At 44.1% G+C, this 17,350-nt stretch overlaps 1 protein-coding gene across 1 annotated transcript in view; it reads left to right on the top strand.

The window, feature by feature from the left end:
- LOC146810960 (protein bicaudal C homolog 1-A-like) overlaps positions 1 to 17,350 on the top strand; it is a 273,354-nt gene that overhangs the window by 144,178 nt on the left and 111,826 nt on the right. The window contains exon 12 of the mRNA XM_085618020.1: positions 15,977 to 16,149. Coding sequence (XP_085474146.1) covers positions 15,977 to 16,149 — 173 coding nt within the window. The remainder of the gene's footprint in view (positions 1 to 15,976; positions 16,150 to 17,350) is intronic.

Raw genomic sequence — 17,350 nt, forward strand, 5'->3', positions numbered from 1 at the left:
ATGATAGGATCGTCGTTTTGTGAGGTAAGCCTCTTTCATCCGATCATCATAAGCCATTCTCCATTGTCTTTCTGCTCGTTTGCAGTCCCTTTTGGCACAGCGCAGCGCCTCGCTGAACCAGGGAGCAGTTCTTTGTCTGTGGACAGCTTTATTAGACCATCCCAATGGGGCTGTGTGGTCCAGAGCAGCCGTGATACGGTCATTCAGCAATTTATTTGCCGCTGTCACGTCATTTCCTCCTGGGGGCCCTTCCACGGTAAGAGCCTTATTAAACTCTCGCAGGGAGAATCTTGCCCACCTACGTCGAGGGTAGTTAAGAGGGGTGGGAGCGCTAGCTATATGCTTAGACAAGTAAATAGTAAACGGAACAAGAAAATGATCTGTCCAGGGCAAGGGCACTGGGGGAGCGGCTAAAACACCCTCCCAATTGGCGAATATTGGGTCGAGCAGGTGCCCACGGTTGTGTGTTGGCAGCTGACCTTTTAGCTCTAGCTGTAGGGTGTGAAGTTCTTCCCGGAACTCCACTGCTCCTTTGTCTAGTGCGTCTTGCAGGTGTATATTTAAATCTCCCAACAGCAAAAACTTGTCCCTCCTGATCGCTGTTTCTGTGACCCACTCTAGGAGGTTTCTTTTAAAACTGGCCATAGGTCCCGGTGGGCGATAAATTATCATGCCCTTTATAGTCATGCTCCCATCAATTGCTATGGTGAAAACACCCGCTTCGCATCCCGCCAGGTCAACTAGTTCTAGTTTGCATGGCCATTGTTGTTTAAAGGCGATCGCAATCCCGCCTCCTCTGCCTATCGGTCTGTCCAGGCGCACCATCTGATAGTCATCAGGTAAAGCCTGAATGGTATCAGGATCAGAATTGGCGTCTAGCCACGTTTCGGTAATAAACAGCAGATCATAATGTTTATCAGTGAGAAGGTCATATACGTCATGTTTGTGACGGCTAAGCGACCTAACATTAACGAGGCCGCAGGACAGCGAGGGATTGCTTGCCCTGGTGTCTGGTAGGGCTGAGCTAAAGCGGAATTGACAATAGCTACACCCTTCATTCTCCCCTACCCTTACACTATGGTGGCCTCGGGTGCACACGATCGAGGATAAACTTACTAAGTCACTCCTACTCCAGGTCAGCTTACGATCAGGGCCAGGGGTTGGGGCCCTGGGCCGTGTCCGGTCGCGGACGGGCGCTGACGGGCTTGGCTTTGGCGCGGCTTCGGCGCGCATCCGGCGCGCCCGCTGCGCCAGCCCGCTGCGCCGTCTGGCAGGGATGCACATTATGTAGGGTGTGAGGAGGGTGGGAGGGCGGCGCGACTAGAGCGCACCCCCAGCCCTACCTAAGATGGCGCCCACCGCCTCCAACAGCAAATAACACAAGACGGCTGGGCGAGGCAGAGAGAGGAAGATCAGCGTGTTGGAGAAATGTCAGTGTGCCTAACTCAATTCCCCAGCTAACTATTCAATTTAAAACCCCCAGGTAAAAAGTTATAAAAACGATCTTTTAGCAGTTTTAAATCACAATTTTCACAGATACCTATGCCAGCTAGTGAGTTCCAGGTAAAAACGCTCGCAGCCCTAGCGTCTCTCACTAGGGAGAGCTCTAAATAGGCAGCGAGGGCTTCGCAGAGCAACTCTAAATAGCCTGGGAGGGCGGGAGGGCGGAGCGACTAGAGCGCACCCCCAGCCCTACCTAAGATGGCACCCACCGCCTCCAACAGCAAATAACACAAGACGGCTGGGCGAGGCAGAGAGAGGAAGATCAGCGGGTTGGAGAAATGTCAGTGTGCCTAACTCAATTCCCCAGCTAACTATTCAATTTAAAACCCCCAGGTAAAAAGTTATAAAAACGATCTTTTAGCAGTTTTAAATCACAATTTTCACAGATACCTATGCCAGCTAGTGAGTTCCAGGTAAAAATGCTCGCAGCCCTAGCGTCTCTCACTAGGGAGAGCTCTAAATAGGCAGCGAGGGCTTCACAGAGCAACTCTAAATAGCCTGGGAGGGCGGGAGGGCGGAGCGACTAGAGTGCACCCCCAGCCCTACCTAAGATGGCGCCCACCGCCTCCAACAGCAAATAACACAAGACGGCTGGGCGAGGCAGAGAGAGGAAGATCAGCGTGTTGGAGAAATGTCAGTGTGCCTAACTCAATTCCCCAGCTAACTATTCAATTTAAAACCCCCAGGTAAAAAGTTATAAAAACGATCTTTTAGCAGTTTTAAATCACAATTTTCACAGATACCTATGCCAGCTAGTGAGTTCCAGGTAAAAACGCTCGCAGCCCTAGCGTCTCTCACTAGGGAGAGCTCTAAATCATGAATTGCAATTGCACCCAGAGATGATTCAATATCTCTTCCCTGAATGGAGAGAACCTTGGCTCAAGCTATTCTTCCCTGCAGACAATGTGCAATGTCAGCAGTTCTGTATACTAGAGTTTCCGAGGCGCCTCTCGCTAGGAGACACATTTCACCTACTGTTGAACTCTGCACTCCTCTATTCCTTTCTGCTGATACCTCTGTCTTGAGGTCTGAATAAAATCTGGACCAGCCGAGCCCAAGTTATCCTAGTGGCCTCGAACTGAGCATAGATAGAATGGTATGCAGAACGTCTGGGAATGAGAATCTGTCCTTTGATCAGTCTGCTCCTCCAGGAGGATCTGCTGTGGCAGCAACAGGGCAGGGTTCTGCACCCGGGTCTTCGCAGTCTGCACCTTTATGATTGAGCTGTGACAGCTGAGCACCTTCGATCTTCCTCCAGAGGTGGCTGATGTCATCTTGGCTCTTCAGCCGTCCCTTGTCGAGACCTGTATACGCCTGTCATTGGGACACGTTTATAGCTTGGTGTGGCCCATGGCAGATAAAACCCCTCGAGGTAGTTGTCAGACGTTCTGTATTGTGTTTTGTCCCTCCCCTGGTAAGGCTCTGCTCTGGGCACCATTCAAGGGTATGGTTCTGCTCATTCCGCCTTTTTACCGTTGCATCCTTCATTATTTAAATCACCTTCTGTGATGTGTTTTTTGAAAGGCCTACGACATGTGTTTCCTCTTTCTCCCTTTGTCATGCCACAGTGGAACCTTAACTTGGTCCTCACTTACTTGAGTGTACTTCTTTTCAACCACTTCACAGCTGTCCCTCATGGCTACATACTGTCAAGACGGTATTGTCATAACATTAGAGCGGCAAGTGTGTTGGCTTCAGGCTCTCTGTGGTAACCCGCCGTACACTACCTTCTTCCCAGACAAATGGGTCTGCGGACGCGAGCAGCCTGCTTACTGAAAGTTATGACGCCGTTCCACATTGGTCAAAACCAACCCCGCTGGCATTCTATGCTACGCCTCATCCCTCTAAGAAGGAGAAGAGTCTCCATAGCATGAACCCCAAGAGAGCACTGAACCTTTACATCAATCATATCAGAGAACAACGGGTGGAGGATCAGTTCTATGTGGTGTTCAACAGGGTATAAAAAGGCAATGCTATGCAATACCTGAAAATCTCGTGCATTATGCTCTGCATTAAGATCTGCTACACATTGGCCAAAAAGCAGCCTCCGGAAGGGCTGCAGGCTCATTCCACCAGCACCAAGACCACTATCACTGAATTAGCTCACCGGGTTCCTGTCCTGGAGATCTGCCGGAGAGCTACCTTGGCATCACTTTTTATGTTCACGAAACACTACTGTCTGGACAGCCAGGTTCTCCGAATGGGGCTTTTTGCTTGCACAGGCCTAGAGGACTTTTTGGATTGAGTCCACTCATGGATCCACCTCCAAATAGGTACAGCTTTGGTATCTATTTAAAAGGTGAGGAATCTGTGGTTAGAAGTCTCTATCAGAAGAACAAGTTACTTACCTTTGGTAACACTCTTTCTAATGGCAGATTTCTCACTGACCCTCCCATCCTCCCCATTCAGTGACCCTGACTCCAAATCTCTTCATAAGACCCCAAGTCTAGGAATCTGCACACTGGTCAAAACCAGCTCTGCATGCTCAAAAAGGTGAGGATTCCATGGTTAGATAGACTCTCTACAAGAAAGAGCATTACCAAAGGTAAGTAAATTGGGGCCAGATGTACAAAAGTTTTTTGCGGGCGCAAATGGGTTTTAGACTCATTTGCGCCTGCAAAAAACATGTGGCTTAAAAAACTGAAACTGAAAAGTTTCATTTTTATTTTTTTAAATGCATCCTGTTTTCCTTTAAGGTATGGTGAGTTATGTTGTGAAGAAAGTAATTGATCTACTACACCTGGGTGGCCTGCCTTCCACACTTGTGCAGCTGGCTCTTCAGCTTGGGTGTCATGGGCACCCAAGCTGGACACACAAGCACAGATCAGCAATCAGAGCGGATGTGCATTGTGCCCAGAAAATATAGAGAACTGTCTCCAAATTTTTTAGTTGAGGGCTGAATATTATTGTACCTAAAACCTTTAACGTGGTAGCCTAGTGGTAATGATATACCACACAATCAACCTACCTATGTGTTTTGGGTGACACTTCATACCTCAATGGAATCTCACATACTTATGCTTCAGAAAACCCTTACCAGCATTAGCACCTTGTGGGCAACAAATTCCCTAAAATCCTAGATAGGCAATTGATGAGATGGTCCATACTGGCCCTATTTACAGCTTGCCTCAACTGTTTAGGGAGTCTGATTGGAAACTTAAGCATTTCACATTATACGCATTTGGAGATAATTAAACATAGCAGAAAGGCGGCAGGACTAAAACTAAATCCTAATACAACCCAATCTCTCCTCCCAAATGTGTCCTTCTCTGCCTACCCCCTTCATAGAACTAGTTATCAGTCACCTGTCCAATCCACAGGCACTGGGCTTCATGCTGAACAGCAAACTTCCTTTGATTTACATATTAAGGCACAGTGATAAGGGTATAATATCATCTTCTGCTAAGAGACTTCAACCACTTTATCTTGGAACAAGTAATGATGCTTACAGATTTATTTATGTCTCTCCCCCGGCTTCTCATATGACTATGTTCTTCATTTCCTTCACTGGCTCCCCATCAAAACCTAATGTGTCTTCATGACAGCCTTATGTACATTGCAGTGCAGCAAAACATCTCATTTCATTTAATTTCAAATAACTTTATTCGGTTATTTGCACAAAACCATCAAAGTATACAAAAGATAAAACATGTCTATTTACAATTTAAAAAGAATATAAAAACAAATCCATATCCAATTGCTATTAAAAAGAGGGACATGAAAATGACCAGCCAAGCATGCATCAAAATCCATTGAATAACAGCTGTAAGGCATGCTTCCTACTATAAACCGCACAGGGGAGCAATCCTGAAATCCGCAATTCATAAAGTGCATATTTACATGAAAACAGTTTATATTAAGGTGCAATCTGTGATAAAAGCTTCTGTCGGATTGTCCACAAGGCAAATAGAAAACGGCTAACAGCAAAAACTATTGGCTCAGATACATCCGCTTTTAAGATTCTATACGCAATCTGATGCTTCCTAGCTCCTAAATTGAGGCAGATTGGTCTTATCCACCTCCTGCGTGACAGATGGTATCTAGGACAAAAAAATAAAACATGTTCTTCAGTTTCCTTGACATTAGTGCAGGCAGGACATGAATCTAGTAGTAAGCCAACCTCCTCCTTTCTAGGAAATTTTAGGAGCAAATTGCCATATCTGAATCTAACGTATAAGCTTTTTGAGAGGGGGGGCGAAATTTGGTCCAAAAAAGGTTCGAATTGTGGACATGATTTTATTGCTAAAAATTTGGAGGATAACTGAACACTAGACAAATTATTAGTGTAGTGATCTCCCACCACCTCCCAGTATCTGACTTTTAATCTCAATAGATCCTCTCTTTAAGCCCTATCCCGATGTTCCACAAATCCATCATGTTCATTTGCTTGCACCAATCTGTGATGTGCTTAAACCATGGTTGTTTTGATGCACCAATGATCTTCATAACCTCCCGTAGAGAGTCTCGAAAATCGGTAAGTTGGGGGGTTATCCATAGGCGCAACCAGTAGGTTAAGGGTTTCAGAGCAGCCAGATCACCAATTCTCTTCAACCCGAGGTAAAAAAAAAGGGAATTAGAGGAGTTGTGACAGGTGCCGAAATAAGGGACCTAACAAATATGTTTTCACAAGTCGTTAACTTGTTGACAGTAGTGTAGCCTCAGATCTCAGCTCCGAACAGGGCTCTGCTTTGGGCTTTTGCACGGTAAATTTCCAGAGCTGGAGAGAGGGGTTGGGTGTAAGATTGTTTATGAAATCTTAGTATGGATTTGGATCTTTGGCATAGAGTTAGATAACTCTTGTTTAACTGACATTCCCATTTTAATAACTCATTCAGTCCTATGCCTAGGTAGTCAAAACTTTTTACACATTCAAGGGGTTTGTGTGTAATCTTAATCTCCCGTAGACCACCCCGTACTTTTCCAAACACCATGTATTTAGTCTCAGAGGTGTTAAGTTCTAATCTCCTGTCCCTACAAAATTCTAGAAATCCATCCAGAAGTATTTGCAGGCCCTTGGCTGTTTTAGATATTAGTAGGGAGTCATCTGCAAAGAGCAAGATAGGGACTCGGGGAGGGTGCATCATTCCTACAAGCCAATAAGCGACGTGCCACATCATTTATAAACAGGGAAAACAGCGTAGAGGCGAGAACGCATCCCTGTCGCACCCCTCGCTGTATTGGTATCTTTTCTGATAGTTCGTCATTCTTCCCCCACCCAACCTGGACATAATTATCAATGTGAAGGCGGGCTATCACTGCTACCAAATCCGCAGGAGCACCTAGGTCGCGCATAATCTTCCAGAGCAAGTCGCGTGGTACTAGATCAAACGCTGCTTGCAGATCCACGAATGCTACATAAAGCTTCTGTTTCCTAAGTACCACATATTTCCAGGTTAATAAAGTGAATCATCTCATATTTTCTTTTTTCTTAAATCCTTCATGAACTTCCAGCAAGGATGGCTTACATCTACAAACTCTGAGTTTCAAGAAGATACAGCCTCCTACACCATTTATTTTTACGGTTTGCCTTACAAAATTGATCTCTGCTATTAAAAGTTGAATGACCCTCTAACATGAAATATTCAGGAAATGAATTAACCCTTCTTATTTCAGAAATTCTTTATGTTTTAGCACTGCCAGTAATATATTGCTATTCAAACTGAAGCCAGTAAATGGTCTGGGTGAGTCATTAAGGAACCTGGTTTATGTGGCCCACCTACTTACTATGCATGATCCCAGTTTGGGGCTTCCTTTCACCACACTTTATATACTTGGCCTATATTTATGTTTTTATGCACTTTTCTGGCTATGCCCCATGCTCTGCTAATGGTATGCATAGGGAATTGGGTTATTGGTTGAGGGGTTTGTCTGGGTGAACCACCAACGTTGCTAAATTAACCTGTGCCTAACCCTCTAGTAGCGTGGCACAAAGCAGTCAGGGTTAACTTAGAGGCAATGTATATAGCAGCACACAAACAGAAATAAAGTGAAAACACAACACAAAAAAAATCCCAAACCAATCTGGAAAAGAGAGTACATTTTAATAAATTAAATTATTCCAGAACAACAAAAAACCAATTGCCAGAATAGGAGATATTACATTTTAACGTTATTATTGGCAGTAGCACATTAAAACACAGAGCAGCACTCGCGATCATATGGGAGCACTAGACCCGGAAAAAGTCACAAGTATAGACCAACCACGATGGAGCCCAGATCAGATACAGGGACCTGGTTAGTCATACCTTTAAGTTACCTTCTAAGTCAGCACAAAGGTTTCTGTTCCCGGTGGAAGAGCCCGAGAGGAGCAAGTCGAGCTTTGTGGATGGTTATTGATGTAGCACAAAGATCAAGCCGGGCATTGCGGGCAGTCATCCCTGTAGTGTGAGGAGCCAGTCGTAGACAGTCATTGCTGTAGCTTCCTGTTTGTGGTCACTGCAGGCTATCATTGCTGTAGTGTGCAGTGCAGCTCTCATGTTTCTGGTCGTTGCTGTTGACGAGAAGAGCAGGTCCCACCTGGAGCTTCACATTGGCAGGTGTCTCGGACAGCAGGGGCTTGGCCCGAATGGGCCCGTTTGGGGTTGTGAGGAACCCAAGCTTCAGGGTTTTCATCTTTTCTTGTAGGAGGAAGTCTCATCGATGCCAACCAAGGTTCCAGGATCTGAGGGGGCACCTCTCAGGATCAGTCCTCACTCCAGCAGAGGCCTGCAGCAGGGCTCAGACAAGTCCATTTGTATGTTCAGTGTCAGCTGGGCAATTTCAGGGAGGCCTCTAAAGCTTGTTGTGTCCTATAGCTCACACAGGAGGTCAACCAACTGACCCTTGGTGTTACTCTTGGTAACCTGAGATGAAGGCAAGCAGATCCAATCCTCCTTCTTATACAGCAAGGCAGTCCTTCAAGCAGCAGGGCAGTCCTCTGGCAGCACGGCAGTCCTTCTTCTGCAACTTCCAAATGTCTAGGGGTGTTTTGATGAGTGGCTTAGGAGGTCCAGTATTTATACCTGGTGCCAGCCTTTGTGTGGGGGTACTCCCTGTTGTGCTCCCACACCTGGTTCTGGAAATGTCTTCCCCTTTCCCTGTCAAGGCTCCAAAGTGTCTGGGGGTGACAAAAGGCAGGGAAGTTCTGGTGTCAGATTTCTTTGTGTGTGGAGGAGACAAAGGCCTTTGAAGTGCAAGTGGTGCTGGGTACAACCCCTTTCCAGTCATTCTGTCAAGATGGCCCATCTTGTCCACACTTAAGCCCTTCTTTGTGCTACTGTCTGGAAGCAATACACAAATCCCAACAGCAGAGCCATTCACAGTTGTGTCCCAGGACAATTGTGGAAGGCTGGTGGAAGGCATAGTTAGTTAGGACATGAAAATGCCAACTTTGTAAAAGTGGCATTTTCCGACTTGTAACTATAAATCTGCCATCACCATTAATGAAGGTTTTAAATTACAATTAATTTGAGCTTAAACAGCGTATCTCTCTCTCTGCACCCAATCCAAAAGTTGCACTTATTAAATGTAATAAGGTAACCCACGCTATAATATGCATACTCCCTTGCAATTGGCAAATGTGTACCATAGTAATCATATCAATTCGGCTCAGAGTCACTGGCTGCGGTGACAGACAGGGACTTGCAATACACTAAGGCGGTTTGTGTCCTGCACTGGTTTCCTCATACACCCAAGAACAAGAACACAAGTACATTTATTGACATGGGCCTCCTCTTATCAAAGAGGGAGGTGACGAGACTCTGGATGTCGAAGGCGGGCCCCACACATGGGAGGTGGGTTAAGGAACTACAGAAATGGGCGGCGAGTGAAAGCACGCTTAGATATCAGCTAGCGACTCGTAGGGCTGACGATAGGGCACTAGCGGCGGCCACAGCGTGGGAGGGGTTGGTGCAGGCCCTGCGCAGCAGCGAGATGGAGGAGGACGAGGAGCCCTCTGAGCTGGAGGCTGCCCCTCGGAGCATTCCAACCACACAAACACAGTAGATGGTTATTTACTTCTGAAATGTACCCCAGACTAAACATTACGGTCGGGAACAGGCGCAGTCGTAGGCGTGGGCACTGGAGGGTGGGGAGGGAGGGGGCTGGGGGACAGGGATTGGGGAGGGGAAGTGTTGGGGTGGGGGAAAAGGGAGGCAGAAACTTCAAAGCGGAACACAGACACCCTGCTATGTTCGCGGCAAAAGTACAGCTTGAACTCTGGTACAGTATAAGGTTCTCCTTGACGACGCTGCCCGGCCTCTGGGATGTGGGCTCACAAGCTGTGTACGACTGCCTAAATGGCCAAGTGGGATATGATACTGGTAATAGCGGTGCGGAAATATTTTGAATGTACGTTGCCTATTATACTGTTCTGCAATAAAAACGGTTTTACAAAAAAAAAAATCAATTCGGCTCAGAATCAACACTCCATTAACCTTCCTAGCAGTACCAACAGAACAGAAATGCCTAGGAGTATGACACATGGCAGACACTTGTACATTTCAACAAGAGTCTCAGATAAAAGGGGTTCATTTTCTGAGACGGACAAGGCCCCTCTTACCCTAGACCCCCCTATCCAGCGGGATCGAGCCTCATTGAGAAATGGAGATAGGAATTTAAGTTTTCCCATTATCTCCCCCATTAGATAACTGAATCCTAAAAATAGGCTTCATCTCCTTCCACATGTCAAGTTATTGAAAAGTGTCCCCTAGATGAACATCGACATATAGAACACACGAGAGCAGGAGATTTCCTTAGTGCTATTTTGACTGATCATAATCTGGTATTTGCGTAACAGAACGATACAGCTATGGGCGTTCAAGAAGTCATCCCTACATTTAACGGTAGTAGTCTTACTTCCACTATTGATTATATTTTTATCTCTACCTATTTAGTTCATTTTGTTAAGTAATTTGGGGTCACTTGGAATCAGTTTAGTGACCACAACCCATTATATCTTAGAATAGAATGGAGAAATGAGGCAGAAGTACTGACCAAAGAAGGGCCAGTGACCCAGGATATCAATACTATTGACCATGGTCGGAGATTGAAATGGAACATGGTGGTCCTCGAGTCCTTTTTGGATAATTTATTTATTACATGTGGATGGGACATACATTTTTGTCTAGAGGCTATCTGTCAACCAAATGCATTATTGAAAGCCTTTAGCAGGGTTTGTAAGCAAGTTTCAAAGTGTCTAAGCTGTTTGGACGACAAAAATAGGGAGCCTATACATAGATAGTTTTACCATAAGTGTTCGGAGAATCATCAAAATGTGTTGACAGCCTTGACATAAACTCCCAGAAGTAATTCATAGGTCACGTTGTGTTGGAAAAGATATGAAGTGGCAATAACTGATCGGAAAAATTAAATTAGAAAAGAAGCATGAGACCAACTTCTTCAGCCTAATATTTTAAAATGTAATGTTAGTTTTTAGGAATTAGTTAATCACCCTTATTTCACAGGAGACGGTAGAGGAGCAGTACATTGTCATATTGCTCCTGATAACTGGGTGCAGCTTTTTGAAACAATATATGGGTTTGATTCTGCTGAAGTCATAGCCATTAATGGGGAGTGTGTTCAAGGTAAATCTAGCATGGAATTTGAGGAGGAGGTGATCAAGGCAGTTATTTTCCTGTCCAAAAACAAAGCCCCAGGCCCAGATGGGGTATCTGCTGATTGTATAAATTGGACTCTATGAATGGGGTAAATTTAAAACTAATATCTTAAAAGCCGCATGTAAAATGGGCATTACTCTCTCATGGTATAGGTCATTAATTATACATGTATTTAAAAATGAGCAAAGAAGTGACCTGCAATGCTATAGGCCTATATCGTTTATAGATTCAGTGGTTGAGGTTATGGGATGTGTTATCTCACCAGGTTAACTAAGTGGCTGGATGAAAACAACTGAATTGCAGTATGGTTTTAGGCCAAGAAGGGGCACCCTAGGTCAATGTTTGAATTTACAGATGATAATAGGGAAATACACAATTGCTAAGGCTGGCTCGCTCCATTTAGCTTTTATGGACCTCACATCAGCTTTTGAAGAGTTAATAGGAGTAAACTGTGGACAATCCTCCTTAACATGGGGATTGGCAGGGACCTAGTGAATTTTCTGCATGAACTACACAAGGGCTTGACTGCTGTAGTAGGATATGACAAGAATGGGAGCTCTACCCTACAGCTTATGTTTCAGCGGGGGAGGGGGTGAGACAGGAATATATATTGGCACCACTCATGTTTACACTAAATATAAATAATTTAGGCCCGACATTATGTACTGCATGTAAAGATACCCCACGGGCAGGGTCACATCTTATCCCTGCCCTACTATATGGGAGAGGATGTGGTCCGTCGGCTTAAACTGCCGACTTTGGTGCAGGAAGCCAGGGTTCGAGCCTCGAGGTCGCGTCCACATCCTGTGATTCTGGGCAAAACACTTAATCTCCCCGTTCCTGATTATGTAATGTAAATATGGTGCTCATGTACAGCGCTCCAATACCTTCGGGCCGAGTTCGCGCTATATAAAAGATGCAAAAAAATAAAATAAAAAAAATATGGTGATGATGCAGTATTGATAGCAATAAATGCTGTGGGCCTGCAACAATTTTTTAAGTCCTTTGTTAGTTTTATGAATAGTTTGGATCTTAGTACCAACTATAACAAATCACACAAAATGGTTATGGGCTCTAGTAGCATCGGACACAGAAAATGCATCCTATAGGGTTCTGAGATTACTAGAGTAAAGGCCTTTTCTTATATTGGGGTCCTATTTGATGAGAGAGGCTATGGGCCCCATCGGCGAGAGCTAAAAGAAATCGAAAGGCCAGGGTAGCCGCCTCAGTGTTTGATTTTACTTCCCGTTCGATAGCAAAGACAATTAAGGCCCTGATAAAAATGTATAATTTTAAATGTATCTCCACTGCAAGTTATGGACAATATCTGGGGATACAGAGAGGCCACAGATCTACACGTAATAGAAAATAAATGTATGAGACATTTATTATCTATGCCTCAATCCATTCCTTCTTATATCCTGCATGAAGAATTAGGGATAGGATACATATCCGATTTGCTAACTCTGCAACTCTTGCTTAGATGAATTTCTATATGGTTAAATACAGAGGGGCAGATTTACAAGAAAGTGACGCATCTGTAGAGATGCGTCACTTTCCCTGTGCCACCCTGAGAAATCCTTGCGCCACCATGGTTGCGTCGTATTTACAATACGGCACACCATGGCACAAGGATTGACAGATGCGTCCGAAATTCTGATGCATCTGTTTGCACAAAAGTCACGCTTTGCTGGAGTCTTGTCGCAAGCACGACGCAACTCAGCAATGCGTGGGGAGACCTATCCTCACTGTGCTGCGTCACTCCTTACGCCTGCTCCAAGCAGGCGTACGGTTTTGACGCAGTGGCATCTTAGATGTGGAGCAGTGAAATCTTGTAGATTTCACTGCGTCACTTCTACGAGGCTTTTTTGCATGGGAACGCCCACCCTGCATACATTATACCTGGTGCAGGTATAATGTGATGCAGGGCTTTACAACGTGACGCATCTCCCTAGATGTGTCACATTGCAAATGGCCCGCATTTTTTACGCTGCCGTTGCGTCACAAAAAGTGACGCAACGGCTGCTCAAAAATGATTCAAGGAGCTTGTAAATCTGCCCCCGAGTTGGGATTCAATCAGGCTATACTGAAGAACTGCATGAATCTGGACAGGGATGGTAGTATTCCCTGGCTTAGGTACATTAAATCCACATTTGCAGATTTGGAACGCCCTAATTTATACAGGTTGCTAGAACGGATGGTCTGTGCTGACTTATTGTGGTTCATGAGGCATCATATTTCTGTACTACAATAAAAGAGAGAGGTGAGGGAGATGAGTAAAGCCTCTGTACGAGCTTATGTTACCCTGAAGCCATGTACGTACATCAAACCATAACATACAGTGGTTATAAACCCTCACCATCGATTTTCATGAACAAGATTTAAATTAAATATATTTTTGGGCAGAGCCTCATGTCTGGAACAAAGTTGGAAATGTAGGTCCTTGTTGTTACAATTCCTTCTCAGAGCAAGAAACTATGCATTTTTTAATGTTCTGTGGGCACTTTAGATCCTTGCGACAATGGTATATTTTACCTCTGTTTGTGATGGAAATAATTAGACCTGGCCTAATCTTTTTAGAAATGTTGCCTAATGAATTTATATGTTTTAATGCAGCTTGTTTTTAATAGGGGAGTTGAATTAAACATACACCAGATACACAATCAACTTGATAGTAGTGGTCTAATTTAAAACAAGGGTGGATGAATTTGGATTTTATCTCTTATTGTGTGTTAAATTTGAATGAGATTTAATGTGGTTGTTTATCTGATTTAATTGTCTTTTATGAGAGCAGATCTTATTATGAATTTAGGACAGTGTTATTTGATATGCTAATGATTAATGGGAAAGTAGGTATTGACTCAATTTGCATGTTCTTTTAAATTGTTTGTATGGGTAATCCACTGTTAGTCCTTACAACAGTGAAAAATGTCTTCAGGAGTTTTTCACTGCCACGACATGTAAAACTTAATTATACATGTCTTACTTTTTAAATACAATGAGCCCTACTCTATGAGCCTATAGGGCTTACCTAAGGGCTAACACATAAGTATAAAAAAGTAAGGTTTAGGCCTGACAAAAGTTGTTTTTAACCAGGTCTAAATGGCAGTTTCAAACTGACTACAGGCTGCAGTGGCAGGCCTGAGTCATGTTTTTAAAAAAGCTACTTTCGTGGGTGGAGTTATGAGTGCTGCAGGCCCACTGGTCGAAATTAATTTACTGGTTACATGTTGTGCCATTTACTAGGGACTTACAAGTAAATTAAATGTGCCAATTAGGTGTAGGCCAATGTTTCCATGGTTGAAGGAGAGAGCACAGGCAATTTAGCACTGGTTAGCAGCCAACAAACAATAATTGAGCAAACAAGAAGCATAATGGCAAAAGGTTTGGGGGGATATCACGCCAAGGATGTCAGGTCTAAAAGTATTGTACCACAAAATCATGACCATATTAGCAACTGACCAAAAAATGGTGTCCTAAACATTGTTTACAAAAATATTGTCCGAATAGAGTTTAATATTAGAAAATCTACACCAGGTTGTTACCAATACTTAATCTACAAAATGTATGTGAGCCAATGTTTTTGTCATTGACTTTCTGACATACAACCTTTGCTAATGACCCTAAAGGGCCCATTGTATGATTCAGTCTTCTCTATGTTGCCTCCACCCAGACCTTCTCTTATTCTTATGCCTCCCAAACCTACTGTTGAAAGTAGCACAAATGCAATGCTCTAGCCACATTTTAACTGCTGAGTGGTACTCCACTGACCATCTATCCAGATATAAACTCAGACTTTTAAATGCAATTTAATGTATTCAAAACTTTGTTAGTAGTGGGTCAAAAGGGGAAGTACAACAGTGGGAGCAATGCCTAAACGTTCGTATTCTAGGTAGATTTTCAATTACCACAATGGGGTTGTTTTTCAATGATTTTTGTCCTGAGGTGTAAAATTGTGGATCATTATTGCCAGATGGACTGTGATCAACAAGTGAGGTGACCATGATAAAACTTTTTTTTCACGTTGCTTACTACGAGGTTTTGAAAGAAGACGTGGTTCAGGGTGTGACCAGCATTGTGAATGGAGGTGTTCACTAATTGGTCAGAGAGCTTTTGTATTCATTACTAGTTTTGTGTCTTGTGTTCATTCTTTTATCATGATTCAGATAATGAATTGTTCCAGGAAGATGATTTTCTGGGATGCTCATAGAAACAAGTCATGACTGAGAGATTCTGTAAGGAAAGTGTTGTAGACTGGCTTTAAATATCTGATATCCATGAGGCAGGAGTCTTTGATATTGACGTACATTGAGAGGATTACTGGTCAAGAATACTTGAGTTCCACTCTTCCTTCATTCTTTCTCTGTCAAGGTCTTGGTCCTGAAAGGAAATTATGGAAAAAACAGTACACATAAACTCAATTCAGAGGCTCGTACGTATGAATTGATGGGAGCATGATTTAAAGTAAAGACGTGCACATATTTGGACAGGTCCATAAGGTCAGGGAGCAAATTGAAAGCGCGAATTTCTAGCAAATGTCGCCAGCATGCATCATAACTAAGTTGATAATTCTTCTGAACATTTCCTTGTTGAAATTCTTCATATTATGTGTTGTAATTGTAATTCACATGTAACAAAGATGCATTCTAGATACATGCTAGTTTTCTATGCATACAGAATGATCAATATCCATTTAAGAATTTGAGAACTTTATTTCTAGATTCACACAATACCGAAATTTGTATTACTCACTGCCAAAATGTCAAAAAAATAAGCACATGTTAAATAAAGAAACAATTTAGAGTGTTGATGATGAAACTAGAAGTTCTAAGAGACTGGAGGTGATGCATGGAAAATCACATTTTGTTTCTTCATAGGAATAAATGTTCCACAGAGAGCAGAGATGCCCATAATAACTCCAGCACAAGTGGGCAAAACACCTGTGACAAACAAACACGTGCCTCCACCAGGCCTTACTTTCATGGGAGACCTCAATAAAACATCAGTGCACCTGGATCCAGAACTCTCAGCACTGAGTCATCATGCAAAGGTAAGCAAGAGGGAGGTCAATAGGGTGTTGTAATGTCATGTGACCTGGATTTGTAGAGCATGAATCTTGCCATCCGTGAGGGTATCCAGGTGCTGAGTAGGTGTGGGTTCTGCAAGAAGGATCAGTTTAAGAGCCAGGTTTTCCGTTTCTTGTGGAAATCCATAAGTGACAAGGTTAACCTAATGTGCTGGGGGAGGTTGTTCCAGGATTGGGCTGCCAGGTAAGAGAGGGCCCTACCTCCTATCTTGCTTCTATGGATATGAGGTGTGTGGGCGAGCATGAATGATGCAGAGCGGAGGTTCCTTGTTGGTTGGTGGAAGTGAAGATGGTGGTTGAGGTAGGTGGGACCCAGGTGAAGTGCCTTCTAGGCATGGATGAGCATCTGGAACTTGCAGCGTTTCTGAATGGGGAGCCAGTGTAGTTTTCAGAGGTGAGGTGTGATGTGTGTGCAATGAGGAAGGCTGAGGATTAGTCAAGCAGTGGCATTTTGGATGGTTTGCAGCTTGAGTAGTAGGTGTGTGGAGATGCCATAATAGGGGGCGTTGCCGTATACAAGTCTGCTTGTGATGAGGGCCGAGGTGACTTTTGTTTTGTTGTCAGGAGGGAGCCATTTGATGATTTTTCTGTGCTTGTGAAGTATGTGAAAGCAGGCGGAGGGGAAGGCATTGATTCGATGCCTCATGGTGAGGTTGGTATCCAGGATGATGCCCATCTTTCTGGCGTGGTCGGAGGGTGGGGGGGGTGGGTCCTAGTTCTGTGGGCCACCAGGTGGCATCCCAGGGTGAGTTATTGTTGAAGAAATAAGTACTTCCATCTTGTCAGCATTGAGTTTGAGATAGTTGTCTCTCCTCCAGTTGGCCACATTGGTCATGCACATTTTTAAATTACTTTTGGTGGTGTTTGTGTCTTCTAATAGGGAGTGGAGGCGTTGTGTGTTGTCGGCTTAAGAGATGATGTAGAGTCCATGGGTCCGAATGATGCTTGCTAGAGGAGTCATGTATATGTTGAAGAGAGTGGGGCTGAGTAAGGAGCCTCGCCGGACTCCGCAGATGAGGTCCTTGGGTTCTCAGGTGAACTGAGGGAGCTTGACCTACTGCGTTCTTCCGGTCAGGAAGGAGGCTAACCATTTAAGAGCAGGTCCTTGATTTCTGGTTTTGTGGAGTCTGGAGATGAGCGTGTTATGGGAGACTGTGTCGAAGGT

The sequence above is a fragment of the Triturus cristatus genome, chromosome 7, assembly GCF_964204655.1.
Source record: "Triturus cristatus chromosome 7, aTriCri1.1, whole genome shotgun sequence".
NCBI classification, from domain to species: domain Eukaryota; kingdom Metazoa; phylum Chordata; class Amphibia; order Caudata; family Salamandridae; genus Triturus; species Triturus cristatus.